The sequence below is a fragment of the Macrobrachium rosenbergii genome, chromosome 7 (genome assembly GCF_040412425.1).
Source record: "Macrobrachium rosenbergii isolate ZJJX-2024 chromosome 7, ASM4041242v1, whole genome shotgun sequence".
Lineage (NCBI taxonomy): Eukaryota > Metazoa > Arthropoda > Malacostraca > Decapoda > Palaemonidae > Macrobrachium > Macrobrachium rosenbergii.
Window position 1 is genome coordinate 9,923,433 of NC_089747.1, and position 23,897 is coordinate 9,947,329.

Consider the following 23,897-nt stretch of genomic DNA (forward strand, 5'->3'; position numbering starts at 1 on the left):
AGTTTTTTTTTTTCTACCCTCTCTCCCCTTCAGATCTAAAAACAAAGATTCACATGTCAGTTATCATCATTATTTAAGTAGTCTAACAAGCGACAGTTGAAAAACCAGGCCTGGTTTGGTTTCTGTTAGAAGATAGAACTACTGTAAATAGTTTTATCACCCTGTATGGGGTTCAGTGTCTTATGGACTTTCTCCATTCCCTTGGATTTGATGCACCTCCAGGTTATTTTAGAGTCTGTGTAAATGTTGAGAGATTGATTTATTGATTCGTTGGTTTATTGTTTCAAATTGGGAACACAGCAACCATATACCATGACCATTTATGACAAATTTTTTTACTGCAGTTTACATTGTTTAGTTGCTTATTTTGCTCTAAGAAGATTTTAATGTATTTCATATCTAATAGTTTTGTAGCACACATACAATTGAAAATGCTCCCACAGCCTAAAATCTACACATATACAGAAAAGAAGATGAAAACTAGAATTGTTCCTACATGTATACAGTACAAACAATCAGTCCTTAATTCTTCCCCTTCCGTCGGTAGCCAACTACCAGTATCCATCTTTTTTTAAGTTAAACGGCCAGCTCCAGCCCATGCTGAAAGTAAATCCCATGTGTAAAAGTCCTCAGGGTTTGTATTTTAGGAAAAATACAGATTACTTTAAAAATTTGTCATGTTGTACCAGGTTAAGGAATATGCAATGGAAAAAAAGTAATAAATTTTGGTATGCAGCTATTTTGTTAGAAAATTATCAGTTTTACAATTAACAAAAAATATTCTTTGTATTGAAAGCAACAACCCTTACTTACAAGACCTCTGGAAAGGAAATAATGAACAAAATGGTGTGTGTTTTTAAGCCAAAAAAAATTCAGAAAAGTATTTAGAAATGCTGTAGTCAGGCTGTGAATCTGGCTTTTCAAAGGATTTTTGCATAATTTTTCGTAAACACGTTTAGAATGTAAACTAGAAGTTTGTAGTGTCTACTCAGTTACAATTGGTAAGGTGGGATTCAAACCAAGGAGGGCCAGTGTAGATTTTAAGAGATTCACTTGTGAACACCATGACTGGTCAGTTTGAAGTCTATTATCAGTAGATATTCAGTAGTATCAGTTTTTACCTTGCATGAAAAATAGTTATTATTAAAATGAAAAGTATGGAGTGACATTGAACCAAGGATTAGCAGTGACCAAATTATTTTTAGAGAAAAATGTTTAAGTAGAAGTGTTCAGATCATTCAGAACTTTTGCTCTTGGGTGATTTGTCAACATTTCACAATCATCTCTTGATTTTTATACCTTTGACTAACCTTAAGATGCTGGTGGGTTAAAGACAGTTAACTGTCCAGAACCCAGAGTTCCAGTGCTTGACAGTAACAGTGTGTGTTAATGAGGTGATACTCAAAGGTCCCCCTGCCATTGAAACCTCAAAAAAAAAAAGTCAGCTGAGGCAGAAATGTCAAATAAAAACTGCAGTTGAACAAAAACTATCAACAAAGATTTGTTGGCTTATAAGAATGAAAGGGCCCAAAATATATCTGAACAGGGCAGCACTGTAGATGAATTTGGATCAGTAAAAGGAATGAAGAGTTGTAAGGCATTTTTAGAAATAAATCTACAGTACTCAAGAGTTAAAAATTTGCAAGGTTACTTTAATAGCAATGTAAATATTCTGTACTAAATTTCCTTGGAATGTAGTTGTACATTGGTACTGCAATTCACTCTCTCTCTCTCTCTCTCTCTCTCTCTCTCTCTCTCTCTCTCTCTCTCTCTCTCTCTCTGTAATCTGCTAGTGGTAGTGGGTGGTATATAAGTTCTTGATTTGCCATATGTAGTTTTATGCTAAAGAACTGACGCAATTTCTAAGAATTGATAAAAGTGAGAGAAAATATTAACTGAAGTCTGTACATAAGATCCTTGTGTGATTTATTTCATCAGAGTCAGAGATTATAACACCAAATGCTGACCACACCACTAATTGTTATTGCAAACCCATTCATCATAAAAGCTTTTTAGCCATGCAGGTCACATCCAGGTGCATGAAGCAGAAAGTTAAAAAAAAAAGAATAGTTCTACTGCACATGCTTAGTAAGTCCTTATTCTGTACTCGGTTACTTAACGATGCTCCTCATTCTAGTGTTCACATTTTTTTTCTGTTGTGCACGTGCTGCCATTCTCTCAAGGTTTGTTTATTTTTTATCATGCACTGCCTCCAGCTTGTTTCAGCTGTCTGTGTTGTAGGTTGTGCCATTGCCTATTAGTGTTGACTGTGTGTTCGCTGCTGATGTACTGTAGTAGTTCATTTCAGTGATTATTCTTGTACTGTATTTTTGTGGTGTGCCCAGAATGTTGTTGATTGTTCTTCCTGGGTTTCCATATGCTGGCAGTTTGTGGACTTAATGTGAGAACAGTATTCTGCAACTAGTTTTGTTTTGCAGATCCATCATTATTTTCCTTTGTTCGTTCAAACCAGCGCTGATGTTTTGCCTATGCTTTCTTAGATATATAATGTACATACAGTATTTAAATATATTTAAATATACTGTACGTATATACACATGATGTAGATCTTAATACTGATTCAACTTTTCAATTTTATATCATCTTTAAAGCAAGTATTTTTACCTCACATTGTAGAATCTTATTTGCACAAGTGTTTATAAAACAGTGCCTTACAAAACTTTCTTAGTTTAGGCTGCAGTTTGGAGACTTTCAAATAGAAAAGAAAATATTGCTGTATACAGTAGTTCAGTTGGTAAGTTTTGTACGAGTAGGATTTTTGTTCTATTAACTAAATTGATTCTCCTTTTGCAGGTGGATTTGCACTTGTTTTTCTTGTCAAAGGAAGTGGAGGTGTTCGATATGCCCTCAAGCGAATGTATGTTAACAACGAACATGATCTGGAAGTGGCACGAAATGAAATTAACATTGCAGTAAGTAACATTATCATTGTATTGTAAAATTTTACCTTTAAGACTGTGATTAAATAAGCTAGAATTAAATGTAACCATTTAAACGGATAAGTTTTGTTTGAAATACACTTTGATTATTCAAGAAATGTTTTACACCAATAAATGTATCTTATTGCCAACAGATAAATCTTGCGAGATATAGAATATTGAATACTGTATATTCAAAATTGGTTTGTAAAGTGTACAGTACAGTATGGTTAGTCTTACAGTATGTTTTTGTCCTGTATCCATAATTTCCTGCGAATGGTTGTGAGTTTAGTCACTGTTTTCAAATGAACACGTTTTAAGCATATAAATTGTGTGGGTCACTGAGACTCAACATGGTCTCAGTCAGAGGTTTTTTTTTTTTTTTCCTCTCTCTCTCAAACTTGACCCAATTTTTGGCCCTCCCAAGATATGTTAGGAAAACATTAATTACTTAATTACTATTTCATGTTGGGGAAAGTTAGAAAGGGAAAAAAGTTCTGTAATCATCTTGAATAAATCTTGAAAATTAATAGTCTCTTTGTTTAATGATTTTATGATAATTATCTATTTCATATTTTTGTTACTAGAATACAACCCAGACCTGATGTTACCTTATAGTTTCTCTGTAACTATGATAGGGTATATACAGATTGATACAAGGTAAACAAAGTTGCAGCATTCGTAACAAGACATTTATAAAAATTCAAGAGTTCAGTCTTGAACCACTTGACACTCAACTCTTAAAAGTGGTCCCATTGGTAGGCCATGAAGATGCCATTGGTTAATAGACATGGGCTATTCATTTCTGTCTGAAGCAGCTCTTCAAGTTTGATTTACAGTACATCCAAAGAAATTACTCTTTTCATGTTTGAGATATGTGCTTTTCCCATGGATTTGATATAGAATTCTCAATTGTAAATGTGATCTGGTTATGTGAGTGTACTCGACAGTGGGAGAATATAATTTCTTTCTGATATACGCATACTCTGATATTCATGGTACCTAAAAAGATTTCCTCATAGACAGTTCATGTCAAGAGATCATAACTCTCTCTCTCTCTCTCTCTCTCTCTCTCTCTCTCTCTCTCTCTCTCTCTCTCTCTCTCTCTCTCTCTTTTTAATTCATAATCCTAAATTACCTAAATTATGTAGGAGATATATTGGCAGGTGATTAAAAACATTATTTTTTTTTTCCTCCAGAAAATGCTTAATGGGCCACGGACAGTTGTGGGGTATGTGGATTCCGGAGTCACGCATGTTGGTGGAGGAGTTTATGAAGTGCTCCTTCTTATGACATTTTGTAGAAAGCATCTACTACACTTCATGAATGACAGGTACATTAGAGTTGGTTTGTCATAAGGCATAAAACCACACCAGAATTGTGGTTTTACAGTTAATGTATAGAGCAGTCATTTTAGTCAGCTCTCTGATGCTGTTGAATATTTGGTTTGTATCTGGGGCTGACATCAGTCAGAAAGATTCATAGTTAGGGAAGTCTTGCTTATCTTCTGATTTTGCTATCTTTAATTTTGATGGCCTTGACCATAGAAAGCATATGGCTTTATTGCAATGGATTTTGTGGCATTGTTATATGGGTTATATACAAATGGGAAAACCTAGTTTTATGTGATTTTGAAGCCTAAGTGACTGTGTTGCAATGCCATAGAATTTCAGTAGATTTATGTCTGTTAACATGCTTATCAAATTTTTCAAATTGCTTAATACCCAGAAGATGAGTAATGTATGTTAGAACACTATTGAATGGCACAGTTATTTCTGTTTCAAAAGAACTCTATTTCCCTCATGTAATAATGCCAAACAACAGACACAGTTGTTAAACATTTTCTGTGTGACTGGCCAGTTTTCAAACAACAGTGAATATCAAGTTTTAAACAAAGCAAATTTGGTCACTATGTCAATCTTTTACATTTTTATTGTTATAGGATTGATATACAATATAGATTGAGAAGAGGCCTCCCTGACCAGCCATGTGAGAGTCAAGAAGTTACATTCACTACTCAGGTTACATTATTTATTAATGATAATATTGTGAATTAAATATAGGCTTTGCTTACGTATGTATCAAGTTTCTAAATACAAAACTTGTTTTCTCTTCCATTGTTTCTTGCTCATATTGTGAACCAAATATGGTCTTTGCTTACATGTGTAGTGAGTATATAATAATGTCAAAACTTTGGTTTCCTCAGGCTCAGCACTGGTTTGACGGAGGCTGAAGTCCTGAAGATTTTCTGTGATGTATGTGATGCAGTATCAAGACTGCACCACATGAACCCACCTATTATTCATCGAGATTTAAAGGTAGAGTAAGGAGGGTTTTTGTAGGTTGGGCGACAGATATGATTTTCCGAGGTCCATCTTGATTTTATCTTATTTGCCATGCTAGTGGTAATGTTATATGACAGTTTTAATGCAATAGAAAATTATTTGTATGAAGTCCACAAAGTATGGTATTATTTTTGAAATGAAAATGATAGGGTTTATCCAACTGGAGTGGTCAGTATTAATTTTAAAAAGTGATATATCCTCCATACATGATATGAATTAAAGTAATATAGAAGTTCTTATAATATGCATGACGTTTCCAGGTTGAAAATATTCTAATAAGCTCAGAAGGTAGCTATGTCCTATGTGATTTTGGCTCGGCAACTTCAAAAATTTTGTGTGGCACAACTGATGGAGTTTCGAAAGTTGAAGAGGAAATTCAGCGTTATACCACACTAGCATATCGTGCACCAGAAATGGTGGACTTGTATTTAGGTAGACCAATTACTTCAAAATCTGACATATGGGTAAGTTCTTACTTCAATGCCTTTTTAGTTCTCAGTATGCTGATAATGATTCATGTGAACAGTTATTTCACTTCGACCCATATCTTGTGTGTCGTTCACCTGCCTTATTCTTCATTTCATGTTCAGGAGTTAACTTTGCTTTGAAAATAGTTGTGTATTGTTATCAGAGTCATAAGTCTTGGAAGGACAAAGGTGACAAATCCCTCAACTTTTGAACTGGGATAGGCACCATAGGTATGCCGGGATAGTCACCATAGGTTTGCCCCTCCCACCTTCCCCCATTAAATTAGTGCGGTGTGCGTTTTACCTCAAAATTTGATACTTTGTTTATTTTGGTGGATTAACATAATTATAGCAAGCTGGTTTTTCATGTTTTGTAAATAGTGCAGCTGTGCAGGCAGATTAAAGTGACAGTAGCAAGCTGGGTTTTCATGCTTTGTAAATAGTGCAGCTGTGCAAATTTTTCAGTTTCTTTTCATGTGATAATTAGTAATTTTTCTCATTATTTTTTTTGTCATGCTCTCATGATAAAATGGTGCTCTTTGATCAATTCATCAAATAGTAAGATTAGTAATGAGCGTTTGACCAATTACCATCTCATTTTGGCTCAAAAAGTCTAAATTGACTCACATTTTGAATGCTCCTATTGAGCAGGGTCATTTGCTCACCGCAGATAGCAATGCTAATATTGTTATTGTTCCCCCAACTTTTTGAAGCTAGTTACAGTACTGATTCTTGTAAATTATTCCTGATTGGCATTGCAGTTGGAGATAAAAGAATAAATGAATTAAGGAGATACATGTAAATGAGCATACCTTTATATTAACTTACATGTAAATGAGCATACCTTTATATTAACTCCTTAAGATTGTGTAGGATCCTTGAATTAGTGTGTGGCAAATCTCACCCTCACGGGTCATGGATAGAGGAATGTTTTTCGTACAGTCCTTGTATGTGAAAATAAAACATAGCAAGTGTGACAGATATGCCATTAATTAAAGTTACTTGTGATTTTTTCAAGTGTATTTAAAATTTTATGCATTTCATGTTTTTATCTTGTGTAGTTTTTGCATTCCTAAGTGGTTCCATGTATCACTGCAAAAGTGTGACTTTTAAAGACCATTGAATTTATGTCACTTTTAAAGACCATTGTATCTCATTTATATATGTCACAGAACAAAAAGTTTGAATCTAGTAGTGTTTAAAAGTTGGTTGTGTACTTGATCATTCACACTGATGCTTAACTAGTCATTTGGAAAGTTTGAATTCTGGAGTGAATATTTAACTGTTCAGTATTACTAATGACTTTGTTTTATTTCCAGGCCTTAGGGTGCTTTTTATACAAGCTTTGTTTCTTCACACTTCCTTTTGGAGAAAGCCCTCTCGCAATAACTTCAGGGAATTTCTCAATTCCTGATAACGCTAGATTTTCCAAGCATCTTCAGTCTCTTATACGTATGTTTGGCAGAACTGGTGTTTTTATTTTTTAAATTTCATTTTGTTTATAGCTCATTGGATTTTTAAGGATTTGAAAAGATACGTGTCATTAACTGTTTGTCAAGGGGTTAGGAGGGTTAGACCTGCTGGCTTCTAGTTTAATAAATGTTTCGTTACATACCCATCAGTCATAGTGCCCTTGTTCTCAATACCAGACATGTCTTTGTGACAAGAAGAGTGAATGTGACAGCATGCGCATTGTGAACCCACCAGTAGTCTCTAACTGCTCTTATTATGGTTTCTGTATATAGCCCTACTAACACTGCTCTACTTGAATTCTCAAGCATTTTTGCTCACCTGTTAGCTTCTCATCTGTAGCTCATACTACACTTGCTCTCGCCAGTGACTACCACTGCCCATGGCTGTTCCACATGCTGAACTACCTGACCACTGAATGAGAAGGTTTTTACAGGATTCAGGGATGATCTTTTCATCCATTTCTGGAGACAAGTCCCCCTCTCAGTACTATAGTCCTTGTATTAGGAGATGTACAATGCCAGCCTCAAGAGGTTTGGGGCTTTAGACAGCGATGTGAGGTCAGCAACCTAGACCAGACCACTGGTGAACAGAGACTTACACGACGGGCCTACAAGTCTTCTTTTTTCATCACTAGGTCTTTTAAGACAACTGGTGGCCACATCACCCAGTCACTGACCTCAACCTGCTAAACTAGTACAAGCAGTTGACCCCTTCCAAGATGGAAACTTTAGTAGGGTCATTGCTGCAGTGTATCAGAAAGGAGGCTCCCTAGGATGCATACTCTTGCATCCCAATAAAGTACTCTAATGAAGTTCCTGGATGATCCATTTTGCTTCTTGAAGTATTATATTTTTGGTTTTGTCTATAACATATGCTTATTATCAAGACAATAAGTAAATCTTGCTTGTATGAATATTGTACAATTTTTTTTTAAGAATGTTTTCATTGGCTAACCAGGATTATGGTAGGATTTTGAGAACATCTTAGGTAACACAGCCTGGGCTGACATTGTCGCTGTTTATTTTTCCTCACTGTGGAAGTATTCACATTCCCCTGAGTGTATTTGTGTGAATGATCAAGGGTCTACTGTATTGTGTTTGCACTGAAAATGGTGCCACAACTTTTGAATCATTGGCACCAGTGATGACATATGCATTTGATACTCATGGACTTATTAGTGGTGTTGATAGTGTTGAAATGATTTTATGTACTTCTCTGTGGGTTTTACCCACACCTACATCATGATAGGGAGGAGTCAGCCCTTGTACCATTTTCAAGGACCACATTGCTGAATATAGTCATTGTCACAGAAGTAGAATTTTTCACTTTTCAAGAGGTGCCAGTCTTTGATCAGGCATCTTTGGTCATCGGAATAAATTGAGTTATGATTACCTCATTGTATCTACGGAAGGAGTGGTATACAGCAACTCTACCAGGATACAAAACCTCAGAACATGTTTCTGTTACCTTCGTGATGACGTTCCAATCTCCTGTATAATAGCACCACTGTCTGTTTGTACATTGAGGTTTTGGTGTTCTGGCCACCCCCAGTTAAGATTAGTGCTTGCACCTTGTACAAGATAAAGTGATGAAGTCATGAACTACAGAACAGTAAATGGCACATCATTATCTCCCAGCTCTTTGGTTTTCCTGAGCCTCCAAGTATATACTTTTCATTTAGGTTGACAATCTTAAAGCATGATTATCACGAACTCATTGGCAATGGCATGCTTTTCAACCCAGGGCGAGCATGCGCTCCAGGACTTTGTCGGTTGCCTTAGCATCAGCAAAGAGAGTAGGAAATTTTGCATGGTCTCTCATACCTGTGTAGGGGGTTAGTGCAATTAGTGCACCTCACATGGTGCATTGTATGTGTTATTAAGGGTATTTATAGCATCAATTTCACACACACACACACCCAATCCAATTTTAGCCTTTTATACCTCCATTCCATCTACCATCATCAAACTTACTGTCCAACACCTTTGACTTAATTCTTAGTGCAGCTGTGGAATTTTCTCTTGAGTTCCACCTTTAAATCCTTCACTTCATTTCCTTTATATTCTAGATCCCAGCATCATGATGTCAAACCACTCCAGCTCCCTCCTTTCACAGTCTTGAAGTGTCCTAGCGCTTGGTTGAACAGCTTGAATTTCATAACCCAATCAAATAGTCTTGCCTTCATAATGAGGCATTCAGAAGGATGGGATCCCTCTTATTGCTCATTACTGAGTTTGGGGTGAAAGCTCAAAACCTGTCAGTTCCTGACGAGATCGGTCTTTGTCAATCCCATCCCTTTTAGACTAGATAGATTATGATCAAGATGAGACACAGTGTCCAATTAGAGTTTTACCTTGCTACCGGATAGGGCGTCTTAGTCCAAGTGTTGGCAACTGTTCATTACTACCAGTTGGCACAAGAAGGAAGCATCTAAGAACATGTTTTGGTTTTTGAATGTCATCACGGAAGCATGCAAGTTGTCTGTTTAGAGTCTTGACTCGGTTCCCCTTCCGAGGGCTCATAGAGTCAGGGTTGCAACTACTATAAAAAGGTCAAATACAGGTATTCTTAATAGTGATTATATAATCCCTAGAACCCTTTATAATCAATAAATGGCATCGTATATGTTATAGTAAACCTGATAGTAACAAATTAAAACAGATCATGCTCAATGTTGGAATATAGAATTCACAGTATCAAAAGAATGACTCATGCAAGTAAAAAGTTTGACTAGTCTTAGAATTGGTCACTCTTATTAGATTCATGGATATTTGATGAATAGTCCACACGATCCAATCCCTTATGTCCAGAATTTCAAGCAGTACCAACAGTTAAACATTTTTTGTGGGAATGTCTAAAATATGATCAGCTGTTACTGCCAAATTATGGAAACAAGCCGGTTAAAGGAATGGTAGAATCTGTTTTCAGTTAATCCGATTACACAGTTTTGAAAGCTGTAAATTACTAAATAAAAATGTAAACTTTATAAGTAATTAAGGCAAATGCTTCAGGCCTGCCTTTGAAAGCCAAATAAAATAGCTCAGTGGTCTGGTTAAACTACTTAATAATAATAGTAATAATGTGATAAGGAAGTGAAAGGCATTGCTCCTTCCCTCGCATTCAGCAGGAACCTCTCGGAGTCACAGGTACTGAGGGCGGGTGCTTAGTGCCACCACACCACTTTTACCTCCATTTACCAGGGAGATGTTGCCCACAGGACCTTGGATACTTTTACCTAAGGACTTGGTGGCTGCTCAACTTGTAGCTCTTGGAGCTCTCTTAGGACCGAACAGCATCTCACCTAAGGTTTACCATGGTGAAAGGTTGAATGAAAGTTGACTGGTATTCTTTCAGTCTCTACCTATTTCTGCCCACAACCCAGGTGGTAGAGCATGCATATTGGGATTGTGAGATATTATGCTACCCTAAAATCTAAGTTCACCTATTTTTGTAGAGCAAGGTACAGACAAGCCAATCTTACACAGGGCCCTGTCATCCTCAGCATCACATAATCCAGGATGTACAGATGGTTGTAGGAGTCATTCTTCCACCTCTCTCATATATGACAGGGAAGCTAACATATCCAAGTGAGAGATCAATAATGGTCGTGATCTCTTGACTATAACTCCCAACCAAGGAGTGTCTCCATATGAAAGATGAATTGTTTAAATTTTTGTATGAACAAATATCAGATTTTTAAGGTAAATAACATTTTTCTTAGATATACCAACCAGTTTTTTTTCTGTCAATCCCACCTGTAAATAACCTTACTTGTGTTCCTGTTGGTAAAGAAAGAGATGATGTTGCTTGCTGAGTGAGTGGGTTGTCTACCACTATTTAGTTAACTAATGTATTGCCAGATTTTAATGGCCACTTCAGCTTTTGCCAAAGGTATCCAAGTTTGTATATGTGGCAAATGCAATTACCTGCAAAATGAAATTTTTGGGCCAATAGGTTTAATATAAGGCTTCAACTTTGCTTTATCCCTTATCTAAACCATTTATCAATTGATACAAATTAAAAGTTTTGAGTACTGTAGTCCCATGTAGGAAAATTTTTTAATGGATTTTTATCCTCACAGGTTATATGTTGGATCCTGACCCAGACCAACGACCAGACATATATCAGGTGTCCAGTATAGCCTTCAAGTTAGCCGGAAAGGAATGCCCAATTAGAAATGTTAATGTAAGTGAAAATATTCTGTATTTTCTTAGTAGAGGTTCCTTTTTAATGTCAAAAGTATTCCTGTTAACAGTGCAACTCTGGTCGTATCATTTTTCACTAACAGCAGCTGTTTTCCAGTGCAACCATTATCAGCTTAAAGTTCCCATTCCACACTGCAGTTCTCTGTACGTACTGCAAATACTAAAATGAAGTAGCCTGCTTTTCAGGTTTCAAAAATATCTGGGATAATTTGTGACTTTTGATTTCGTTGACCTTAATTAAAATTTACCTGATCTAAATTTTTACTCCTCGATGATAGTAAATAAAGTAGAGGCTTCGTTCCTCCATCTATGTACAAGATACACTAACCAGACTATAGAATAAAAGTATACAATAAAAGATGCTATTATAATCTTTCTATGTTTTTTTATGATTCTGTAGTTTCCTATGCTGATCTAGAGATATCACCCTAATTGGAAATTTGTCTCTTGATTATAAATAGGAATTAGTGAATATTTAATTAGAATCATAGGGAAAATTAAACATTTTACAAGGAAATGAAAGGAAGCTCTCTGCTGTTGTAAATGGGTTAGTTTGTGAAGTTAATGTAGTTTTTCTTGTCAAAAAATACTCATCATTAGAGTAGAGTGACTTTAGATTCACAGCACAACTTGAATTGTGTGATTTTAGAAATGCTAAGACTTCTTAATTTACAATGATTATTTCAATATTTTAAATTTCCTTCCCACCAGAATGTAACTGTACCATCACTAGACCAGTTATGTCAGATGGTCAGTGATCGCGAACAGCAGTCCTCAGTAAAGATTAGTAGAGTAGCAACAGGCCCAGTGATAGAAAGTACGTCTGTTGCTCCTCGGCAACGTCCAAAGGCTTCCCAACATCCATCAACAATTTCTGCTGCTGGAGGAGCACTTCCTCTTGGTCTCCCACTTCAGAATACACAAGGTAAGGCATATTGTCTGTTTAAATTTTATCTTACAGTACTTTGTTTCATCACGAACCAATTCATCATATATTGCCTCATTTCCATGTACTGTACTAGGAAAATATCTAGTTCAGTCTAGTTCACCAACTTGTTCTGCTCAACTGAATGTGCCCAGACTTTTGTATGTAACATTTCTTTATTCCTCATTATTAGTCTATTCCATGTGAAACATGCGGTCACCCTGACTCGAAGAGTTTAAAGTGAAAATTCTTAAAACATACACCAAGCTAATACAAGCCAACATTTCTTATTCCTCTGTATGACTCCTGTATGGTCAAACTTGTGCTGTGTTAGTTACAGTGGTCTGATATTAATTCCATTTTTGTGTTTTTCCATGTGCAGTATACTAGAATGGTTTACTTGTAAATATTTTTATTCTCATATTCAGTAAAGTGGTGGCACAGTGTCCTTTTTTGTGTCCTGTAAGGTCACTTTTTAACGTTTTAATTTACTTCTGTTCCCATTTCCTTTTTTCCATCTTGCTGTCTAACCACTCCAGCTCTCTCTTTTCACCTTAAGCAGTGAATGGCTGAAACTGCCCAAGTGCTTGGCCAAACAGCCAAATTTTCTCTGCATGAGGGACATGAGGGGAATTAGGGTAAGTCTGTAGTAGATGTTTGCCCTGTTTCATAATCACTTGCTCTTCCCCATTGGTTTTGAGTTCTTTAGAGCAATGCCTGCCTCTTGTCTTCCTGGCTTCAATACCTCTCCCTTGGGAAAGACGGTGCTTTCTGTCCCATCTATCAAGGTGTTGTTAATGGTACTCAGTACTGGATTCTTAACCCTTTCGCTTATAACTATTATAAACAGTTAGGTCTGTGAGAAGTGGCAGAGACTTGAGTGGTAAGCATAAAAATATTTATACCTTCTTTTGTTCAGAGATGCGTAGCTCTGACAATTTTCAAGGTAGACTACTCAGTTTTGTTTCATTTTGCAGCTTAATGATTGTTCTGTACAGTAATGTAAAAAGCCCTCTAAAATAACTTTTATGTAGATGGAATAATGAGTAGAAGTAATGATACAAGAAAACCTTGCATTTTCCTCCCCCCAAAAAGATAGTTGCTAAAAAACTCTTTACGATAAAGATAAATTACCCAGATAAATTACGGAGATTTTGCAATGCCAACGTTGTAATTATTCCAAGGAAAATGATAAAAATGAATGACAAGCAAGTATTCATCTTCTCTCTCTCTCTCTCTCTCTCTCTCTCTCTCTCTCTCTCTCTCTCTCTCTCTCTCTCTCTCTCTCTCTCTCTTGTGCATATGCAGAAAAAATATAAGAAATGTAATTATAGAATAAGAATCTAAAACTATACAAAACTTATAAACATGCCTGTTACATATGTATAGTAAAAAGATAAATGACATAATTAATAGAATAAAACTTAAACTATGAAAAATATCATGAATGCTCTGAAAATTATCCTCATGTTGTCTTATTCTTTGTGCTTTTTTTTCTGTAAGTCATCAGTATGCAAAGGACTTGAAGGGATGACATTTAAATTAGACTTAGGTAAGCAAAAGGGTTAAACAATTGCTTCAGGATTTTGGGTCTTCCGATGATCAGTTTTTAGGACTTCCTCGGTACCTTGGATCTAGGGGGACATGCTTACCAGGCCCAATTCTCCATCTCAGGGAAGTTTCATTGCTCCCTTGGTTTGATGGTGACCATTAAGAGATGCCTCTGGTTTTGCTGGAAAAATCAGGGGTTCAGGATGACAGACTTACATGCTGTTTGTTATAGGTTAATCATTCCTTTATGGCTTTCATAATGTATTATTTTGTAATTACGGTAAATCCAGTTGTTAAATTAGCAAATTTCCAATTAAACAAATTTCCAATCATGGAGGTGTGTGTTTTTGAAATGCATGCCTTTAATTAAAGCCTTGGGGCTTTGGCACGTGTAATATCAGGAGTTGCATCCTAGGTTTACAGAAGCTAAATGGATTTTCGATGTTATCATTTGCTTCACTCTACATTGTCTATAAGGATCAGACTTTGCATCCATGTCTACTGTTCTCCTCACAAGCTTGTGTGTTAGGTTTAGGTCCTCATTCCTAAATTGCAGTTCAGGCTAATTATAAATTATGTTCATATAACTAAGAATGTTTGTTTTTACCAACATTAATAATAAAGTAGCTTTGAACACCACATTACTTGAAACAAAGCATTTAAAAAATGTTAAACAGGCATACTTAAGCATCTTCCAGATTCTGGCAGAATAACTTTATTGTATTTATACAGAGGTATACATTGATGTATTTGCATAAATATATTTGCTGCTCTCAAGGACTTAATGGCATTCTAACTTGTTTAATAATGTGTCATACATACTGCTCCTCTCTCAGGACCCTATGAGCATTCTAACATATTTAATGATGTGCCAGGAACGTGATTTAATTTTCAGTGCACTTCCATTTCATTCTCATCTTGTGCATGGTATGTTTATTTCATGAGCTATTCAAGTGAGTTACTTTTCAGATGGCAACTGTTGTGTTGCTGTGTTACTCTTTAGTAGCTTACTACTCAATGTTTTTTTGCTTACTTTACCCTGTAGGATGAAAGCCATGAAAGTTTCCTGTTTAATCAAATACCTGTGCTTTTCCTGTTCACACAGTGTCTGGTTTGGGTTTTTTGCTTCTTGTGTGTATGGGCTCTAAATGTAACTTTTTTTTCCCTTGCCATGTTCTGATCGAGCTTCATTCTTTGTACAAGTGTTTCCTTAACCCTTTAACGCCGAAGCCCTATTTTCAAAAACATCTCCCTGTATGCCGGCAGCCTCCGAGAGGTAGCGCTGAAGCGGAAAAAGTTTTTTAAAAAATCACAGCGCTTTAGTTTTCAAGATTAAGAGTTCATTTTTGGCTCCTTTTTTCTCATTGCCTGAAGTTTAGTATGCAACATCAGAAATAAAAAAATATTATCATATATAAATATTGGAATATATGACAGCGAAAAAAAAACTCGTATATAATTGTATACAAATCGCTGTAAAGGAAATCGGTTGAAGCTAATGAGTTAATTTTTTTTAGTTGTATAGTACACTAAATTGCGATGATTTTGGTATATAACAGATTGTAAAACAATTAAAGCAACACAGAGAAAATATTATCACAAATGATGCATGAATTCATAACGCCATGGACGAAAAAAGTTTTTTCAAAATTCACCAAAAATCAAAATATTGTTCTAGAGACTTTCCAATTGTGCCAAAAATGAAGGAAATTGATTGAATATTACTAGCCTGTACGTTTTTAGCTTACAGTTGCATTTCTGAACCATTTCGATCGAAAGTTAAAGTTGACAAGGTTGATTTTTTTCTATTTATCGTTATTTCGATGTAAATATAAAAACTGTGAAGAGCTAAAGGAATTATATATTTTTTGTTGTATTCTACATGAAATTGCGCACATTTTGATGTATAACACTTTATGTAACGAATAATATGAAATGGCGAAAAAATTACGGCAAGCGGACGCAAGAAATGACAGGATTTTCAGCGGAGTCTGCGTGCGCGGATCGAAGGAAAATTTTTTTTTCAAAAATTCACCAAAAATCTAAATATTGTGCTAGAGACTTTCCGTTTGTTACAAAATGAAGGTAAATGATTGATTGTTACTCGAATGTAATAATTATGGCTTACGGATGCGTTTTTCGATCATTTCGGTCGAGTCAAAGTTGACCGAATGTTAAAATTTTGTCAGTTATCGTGATTTTGGCAAAAATATTAAAAAACTGTGAAGAGCTAAAGGAATGACATATTTTTTGTTGTATTCTACATGAAATTTCACACATTTTGATGTATAACATTTTATGTAACTAATAATATGAAATGGCGAAAAAATTACGGCAGGCTGACGCAAGAAATGCTAGGATTTTCAGCGGAGTACGCGCACGGAGCGAAGGAAAATTTTTTTTTTTTTTTTTTTTTTTCACCAAAAAATCTAAATAATGTGCTAGAGACTTTCCGCTTGTTGCAAAATGAAGGTAAATGATTGATTGTTACTCGAATGTAATAATTATGGCTTACAGATGCGTTTTTCGATCATTTTGTCAAATCAAAGTTGAACGAATGTTAAAATTTTGTCAGTTATCGTGGTTTCGGCAAAAATATTAAAAAAACTGTGAAGAGCTAAAGGAATGACATATTTTTTGTTGTATTCTACATGAAATTTCGCACATTTTGATATATAACACTTTATGTAACGAATAATATGAATCGGCGAAAAAATTACGGCAAGCTGACGAAGAAATGCTAGGATTTTCAGCGAATACGCCATGAGCTTTTTTTTTCAAAAATTCACCAAAATCTAAATAATGTGCTAGAGACTTTCCATTTGTTGCAAAATGAAGGTAAATGATTGATTGTTACTCGAATGTAATAATTATGGCTTACGGATGCGTTTTTCAATCATTTCGGTCCAATCAAAGTTGACTGAATGTTAAAATTTTGTCAGTTATCGTGATTTCAGCGAAAATATTAAAAACTGTGAAGAGTTAAAGGAATGACATATTTTTTTGTATTCTACATGAAATTACTCACATTTTGATGTATAACACTATGTAACAATAATATGAAACGGCGAAAAAATTACGGCAAGCTGACGCAAGAAATGCTAGGATTTTCAGCAGAGTACGCGCGCGCGGAGTGAAGGAATTTTTTTTTTTTTTTTTTTTTTTTTTTTTTTCCACCAAAAATCTAAATAATATGCTAGAGACTTTCCGTTTGTTGCAAAATGAAGGTAAATGATTGATTGTTACTCGAATGTAATAATTATGGCTTACGAATGCGTTTTTTTATCATTTCGGACGAATCAAAGTTGACCGAATGTTAAAATTTTGTCAGTTATCTTGATTTCGATGTAAATATTAAAAAACTGTGAAGAGCTAAAAGAATGATATATTTTTTGTTGTATTCTACATGAAATTACATTTTGATGTATAACACTATGTAACGAATAATATGAAACGACGAAAAAATTACAGCAAGCTGACGCAAGAAATGACAGGATTTTCATCGGAGTTTGCGCTACAGCAGAGCGGAGGAAAATTTTTTTTAAAAATTCACCAAAATTCTAAATATTGTGCTAGAGACTTTCCGCTTGTTGCAAAATGAAGGTAAATGATTGATTGTTACTCGAATGTAATAATTATGGCTTACGGATGCGTTTTTCGATCATTTCGGTCGAAATGTTGACCGAATGTTAAAATTTTGTCAGTTATCGTGATTTCGATGTAAATATTAAAACACTGTGAAGAGCTAAATGAATGATATATTTTTGTTGTATTCTACATGAAATTGCGCACATTTTGATGTATAACACACTATGTAACTAATAATATGAAAGGACGGGCGAAAAATTACGGCAAAGCTGACGCAAGAAATGACAGGATTTTCAGCGGAGTTCGCAAGGCGGAGCGGAGGAAAATTTTTTTTTCAAAAATTCACCAAAATTCTAAATATTGTGCTAGAGACTTTCCGTTTGTTGCAAATGAAGGTAAATGATTGATTGTTACTCGAATGTAATAATTATGGCTTACGTATGCGTGTTTTGATCAATTCGGTCAAGTCAAAGTTGACCGAATGTTAAAATTCACTTTGATGCTGGGTCCTTCTCCAGCATCCCAGTCTAAAACTCGCCACACGCCACTTCCGACAGGCAGTATGCGCCTTTCACGGTCCTGACGCCTTTGTGACATCTCTGCAAACATTCTGTTGCAGCACGAATACGCTAACACTGGCAAAAGTTCAACAAAACATGTCTGCGCAAAATATCGCTCTCAAGGTGCTGATCTGATGCTCTCTGATGAGATGGGGAAATTCACGCATGCGCGTCTGGGTGACGCCAGAAACAAAACAACAGCTGGATCCGTGAACTCCCAGCATCCGCCGAGGCGCTGGGATTTGAAATCTTCCGCAAACTAGGCCTACAATTATTTTTCCGCGAATATTTAAAAAAGATTTTCAGTCGACGCTTGCAACGCCCTTTCGCATTCGACAGACAATTTTGGATCGACGTTTAAAACGTCCAACAGGCGTTTAAGGGTTAAGTTATTTATTTCATTTTTGGCTTTGGTTCTCTGTTTCTTCTTATTGCTGTACACCATTCAATGTTTTTCACCTTATATAATTTGTTTGGCATTTTTATTCCCATTGTCCTTTTGCCTTGGCCTACTTGTGCTGGTAAAGATGTTAAATCAAACAGCACTTTTATGGTGCCTTTGGAGGAGGATCCATTTGCAGTGCCCTTCATGTAGTGGCAAAGTTTGTACTCCCAATTTCACCTTTCTGTTACTAAGCTGCATGAAAACTTCAGAATTTTATCCATCAGCAAAACTAAGGAAGGCTTGATTCCAGATTTGCCATCACACCTGTTAAAATCAAGCTCCTTGAAGTTTTACTATGTGGGCTTTTAATTCCTTTTGAATAACCCTATGATTTAACCAAGTCATTGTATGACACACTGTCTCAGTGCCGTCCCAGATCTTATGTACACTTGAATAAAACCATGACACCTAGAACCTAGGCCTCCTGCCGAAGTTGAAATTCTAGCTAGCTATGAATTGTGGGATTGTAAGAGTTTTTTTATAATACAAAGTTATCGTCTTTCTATAATACAAAGCTAGATTTTCTATACAAACTCATCAGGTATAGTCTGTTCACACCACCTATCCCCTCATTCTCACTACCTCACAGTTAGAAGACACAAGCATTGAAGAATATGGTTTGCTCTCACCTATTGCTGTAGGTAGCAAAGCTGGTAGACAAAAGACTTTTAGTCAGGAGATAATCAGTACATTGGATGTGGGATAATTATGAATGATGTGTTGTTTGAAAAACTAGTGTACAGTAGTGTCATTAAAGCTTTGTTATTAAGGTATTACCAAGGAGGCTAGTTCATACCATGGTAAATACAGATCCATCCACCTTTGTTGGTAATGCTTCGTGGCAAAAGGTTACTGATGTCATGTCCAGTGGTGTGAGAATGGTCACATAGGGGAGGGATGTCATATGCTCGCAAGTAAGGTTGTATTACTCCCTAGTCATCATATTTGAAGTAACTGTCAAGTTATTTTAGACTAGTCGGCATAGATGCTACTTACTTGAAGATTTGTGTTTTTATTTCTTCTGGCTTTCTACACTGACATAACAGGAAATGTAGTTTAAGAGTTTTCCTTTAATTAAACAGAGTACAGTAATACCTCGATGTTAAGCGGTTCGAGTTGAGCGAATTCACAGACACGCAAACTTTTCATTGGAACCTAACTAATTGGCATACGCGATTTTTTCTCAGACACTCGACATTTCCAGAATCCTCAAGAAACCCTGCAGAAGTGGTTATGTTTAATTTTTGAAATAATTTATAACATTTCATGCTTTTTCGTGTAAAATTTACATTATTTTTATTTTTGTATGTAAATACTGTGTGATACTAGCATACATTAGTTAAAATACAGTAAAATCAATCAAAATCACAAAACAGCTGTGTTGTAAACATTCTCTCTCTCCCTCTCTCCACTTCAATACATATTTTCTTTGATGTACGAGTTGTATTTCTCTCTCTCTCTCTCTCTCTCTCTCTCTCTCTCTCTCTCTCTCTCTCCAGTGAGATAAGAGAGAGGTTTTTTATGCATAGATAAACGTGACATTACTTTGTTATTAATTTTTTTTCATATTTTTCATGCTATAGTGATTACAACTTTTTGCACATGTATAGTAAATTATATACAATTTTAAAACAAATACTTATCATACTAGGGTTTTCCCATTCTTTTCTTGTCGACTTCGAGTGAGGAGATGGGTGGTAACTGTCAATTAACTTGACATATGACATGAAGGGGAGTGCTTGCTGCAGATTGTCAGAGTTTATGTACTGAAAAATCTCTCTCTCTCTCTCTCTCTCTCTCTCTCTCTCTCTCTCTCTCTCTCTCTCTCTCTCATGTTGTTCTGTCTTTCTCCTCGAATAATTCATAAACAATTTCTCTCTCTTAACGTCAATCTCTCTCTCTCTCTCTCTCTCTCTCTCTCTCTCTCTCTCTCTCTCTCTCTCTCTCATGTTGTTCTGTCTTTCTCCGGAATAATTCATAAACAATTTCACTCTCTTAACGTAAGGACAATCTCTCTCTCTCTCTCTCTCTCTCTCTCTCTCTCTCTCTCTCTCTCTCTCTCTCTCTCTCTCTCTCTCTCTCTCTCTCTCTCTCTCTCTCTCATGTCATGATGTTCTGTCTTTCTCCAGAATAATTCATAAACAATTTCACTCTCTTAACGTAAGGACAACTCTCTCTCTCTCTCTCTCTCTCTCTCTGTACTGTAATGAAATATGAATTACAGTATGGTATTAAGCTAACTTTTAAATGAAATTAAAATGCTTTGAGAGCATGATTTTGTCATATTTAGGGTTGAAGCTCTAGAAATAAGCATTTACTGTACGTATTAGCATCTTTTAGAGACCGTACCAAACTTACGCAAAACTTCGCCTCTTGTGAGGGGTTCTGGAACCTAACCTCGCGTAAGTTCGAAGTATTACTGTATCATTTTACTTGGAACATTTTATTGAATAGTTATTTATTTTTCAGCATTAAAGAGAAATATTGCCGCATCAAATGAAGGTGGTGCACAACACACATCCCAGCAACAACAGCCACAGCAGATGCAACATCAGCAGCAAACACAACAGTATAGTCCTAATACAGCTTTTCCACCAGCTGCTTTGTTTGGTTCTGATGCATTCCCACCAGTTCAACAGTCATTCCCCACTAGTCAGTTTGGGTCATCAGCTGCTGGAACTACAGCATCTTCTGGTGCAGCAGGTGCTGGTGGCAGTCAACATCCTAATTTAAGCTCTCAGCAGAGTTCCGGATCGTTGGAGGCATTTTTTCCAACATCAGGTAATCCTCCGTCAGCGGTTTCATCTTCCTCTGATCTTTTCTCTTCTGTCTCGCCTTCTACTTCGCTTTGTCATTCACCCTTTTCCACGTCTAGTTCTTCTGTGGGATTTTTTGAAGATGTGCATGCTGGTGGTAATCAGGACGTTAAGGGCATGAGGTGGAGGGAAAGTGTCCATCATCCTCCTCTGACGAGAGGTCACACTTTATCACATATAAGTAAGCCTCACAATGTTATGGCTGGCTCTATCACCAGTGCTAAACTTGAGACAGAAGGAGCTGCAGTAAGCTCATCCGAGGATGATCTCCTTAGTTTTACTGATGTCAAAACAGTTGCAGGAGTGGGTAATAGGCAAAACATACAAAATGCTCAGATTCTGAAAATGTATGACACTAATCACTCTGGGGGACAGTATGGTGCTGCATTAGCTAATAATATGCGATCAGAACTAACTTATGCTTGCCCGCAAGGAATGCATTCAGTAAGACCTCAACAGCCCTACAGGATTGGTCATGGGATGGCCTTAACATCTAGTATTTGTACTAACAATAATTTTGGCTTTGTTAACAACAACATAGTAACTAGTCCATGGGGAAATCAAGGACCACGACCACAGCTGCCACAGCCTCAGCAGCTAACCAATCTGCCTCCCAGAATGATGAGTAACAATAATCTCATTTTCCCTCGGACTGTAGCTTTGCATCAAAGTAATTCGGGTATAACAACTACCTCTCACTCAAATAGAGGTCCTACTGTGCCAAATGCTAATAGCTTAGGTTTTCCATTCTAGCGGCCTTGTTTGCAACTGACAGCTGCTTTTTGTTTTTTGACACTGTGTGTTGTGTAGTCCTATGTTATTGTTATTGATTTTAGCAATAATTGCTCCATTGACTTTGCTCAAGAGTTGGGGTTTTATTACTCTTAAGATAAGAAATAGCTGTTGCTATTACTATATTTTTATTCCTGATGGTAGCTAACAGCAAGTTATTGTACATTTATATATTACCTAAAGTATTTCTCTCTGTTTTCAATTTTGATGTGCTCATAAGGGAAAGAAAGCAATAATTGCTCATTCTTAATATATGATATAGATAAGAAAATATCTTACCTGTACTTAAATGCAAACGTGTTCAGATGTCCAAAGATTTTAATATTAAAATACTCAAGTTACCAATAAAAGAAGGGCCAATTGTGACAGTGTTTTCTTTTACACCTTTCTTCTTTAGGCTTTCCTAATTCTGCTTCTATTAGATAGCATCCTTATAACTTGGGTGTGCTGCTATGTTTTCTGCTAAAGCTCTAAATATGATTGTCTACTGCAACATTTTGGTTCATTATAGGCATCTTCAAGTCCTATTGTTTATTCACTGGCCCTTCATTTATGGGTAATTAATATTAAGGAATTGGCTTTCCATGGCCTGTAAGGTGTGTCATATTATCCCATTTTTAAAACTCCCTTGGTTAGACTAGAGATGTAGTAAGTAATTGTAACATTTTCAGTCCAACACAGTTTTTTTAGTTTCTTGTAAATAGGGCCAGTCATACAGTGTGGAAGGTTCAAAAGTCTAATAGACAAGTTTGTCGACTTGCTTCACCTCCTGACTTATGTCACATGGTCAGAATGAGAAAGAATCCCTCCCTATGCTTCCTAGAATAAGTAGTAGTTTAGTATTGCCCATTGTCCAACTTGATCAGAGAGGATGGCATAAAGAGGGTTTTCATTTCAAAATCTGCTGCTCATTGTCAGAGAGTTGTCCTTTATAATACCCTCATGATTTGCTTCTTTGCATGATAATTTGCAGTCGCCTGTCTCTCAAACCTCATACACCTTATAGCATGCCAGTTTGGGAATTAAAAATTGATTTGTTAGATACACAAAACTTTAATCAATGCCTGCAGTGTATTTCTTGTGGTATATTGGAATTTTTTTTAATGTTTTATGAGGACTTGAAGAATGCATATAAATTGTAATATCTTGAACAGCCATGATGTTTTGTTTTTGGCAACTTCATTGATAACTCTTATTTTTCACTGAGTGAAACATAAACATTCTAATCTCTTCCTGTGGGGATGATACCATCTTCGTATGTCCTGTGCAGTGCACTGTAGACAGTGCTGAAAGTTAACAGTTGCATTCCTTGAGCCCCTGGTTGCATTGCTTTCAGACATGTACTTTTAAGTTGATCCCTTTGGTCTCTTCCCACCTGCAGTTCAACCACTTTAATTTTGCATTTTTTTTTTTAATGCATTTAAGAAATTCTTTTGGGCCAGCTCTATGAGAGCCTAGAAATATACCTGTTGTGATGTGGTTAAACTTTGTAATACAGAAGACATCCTCTTTAATGGAGGAACTCAGTCTAACTGCCTTCCATTACTGTAGTTGTTTGCTACAGCAGACTCCAGAAGAACCCTCATTCTTAATTTGTGTCACATTTACAAATATATATAATTATATTTACCTGTATAAAGTCGATGTAGAGCTGAACATTAATATATATGTATGAAGTATGTAAGTGTATTTGGAGACTATTTTTCTATTCATCTTGAGCTTTTGAACAGTAACACTTTCCCATACTCTTTCTCCAAGCTTTGCTCACCACTTTCTTGCAGTGCCTGGTTT

At 36.1% G+C, this 23,897-nt stretch overlaps 1 protein-coding gene across 2 annotated transcripts in view; it reads left to right on the top strand.

The window, feature by feature from the left end:
- Nak (Numb-associated kinase) overlaps window positions 1-23,897 on the top strand; it is a 94,823-nt gene that overhangs the window by 7,705 nt on the left and 63,221 nt on the right. For both annotated transcript variants that reach the window (XM_067106498.1, XM_067106499.1), the window contains exons 2-9: window positions 2,815-2,933; window positions 4,139-4,272; window positions 5,146-5,257; window positions 5,545-5,748; window positions 7,071-7,203; window positions 11,306-11,409; window positions 12,141-12,354; window positions 20,968-21,279. In XM_067106498.1, coding sequence (XP_066962599.1) covers window positions 2,815-2,933; window positions 4,139-4,272; window positions 5,146-5,257; window positions 5,545-5,748; window positions 7,071-7,203; window positions 11,306-11,409; window positions 12,141-12,354; window positions 20,968-21,279 — 1,332 coding nt within the window. The remainder of the gene's footprint in view (window positions 1-2,814; window positions 2,934-4,138; window positions 4,273-5,145; window positions 5,258-5,544; window positions 5,749-7,070; window positions 7,204-11,305; window positions 11,410-12,140; window positions 12,355-20,967; window positions 21,280-23,897) is intronic.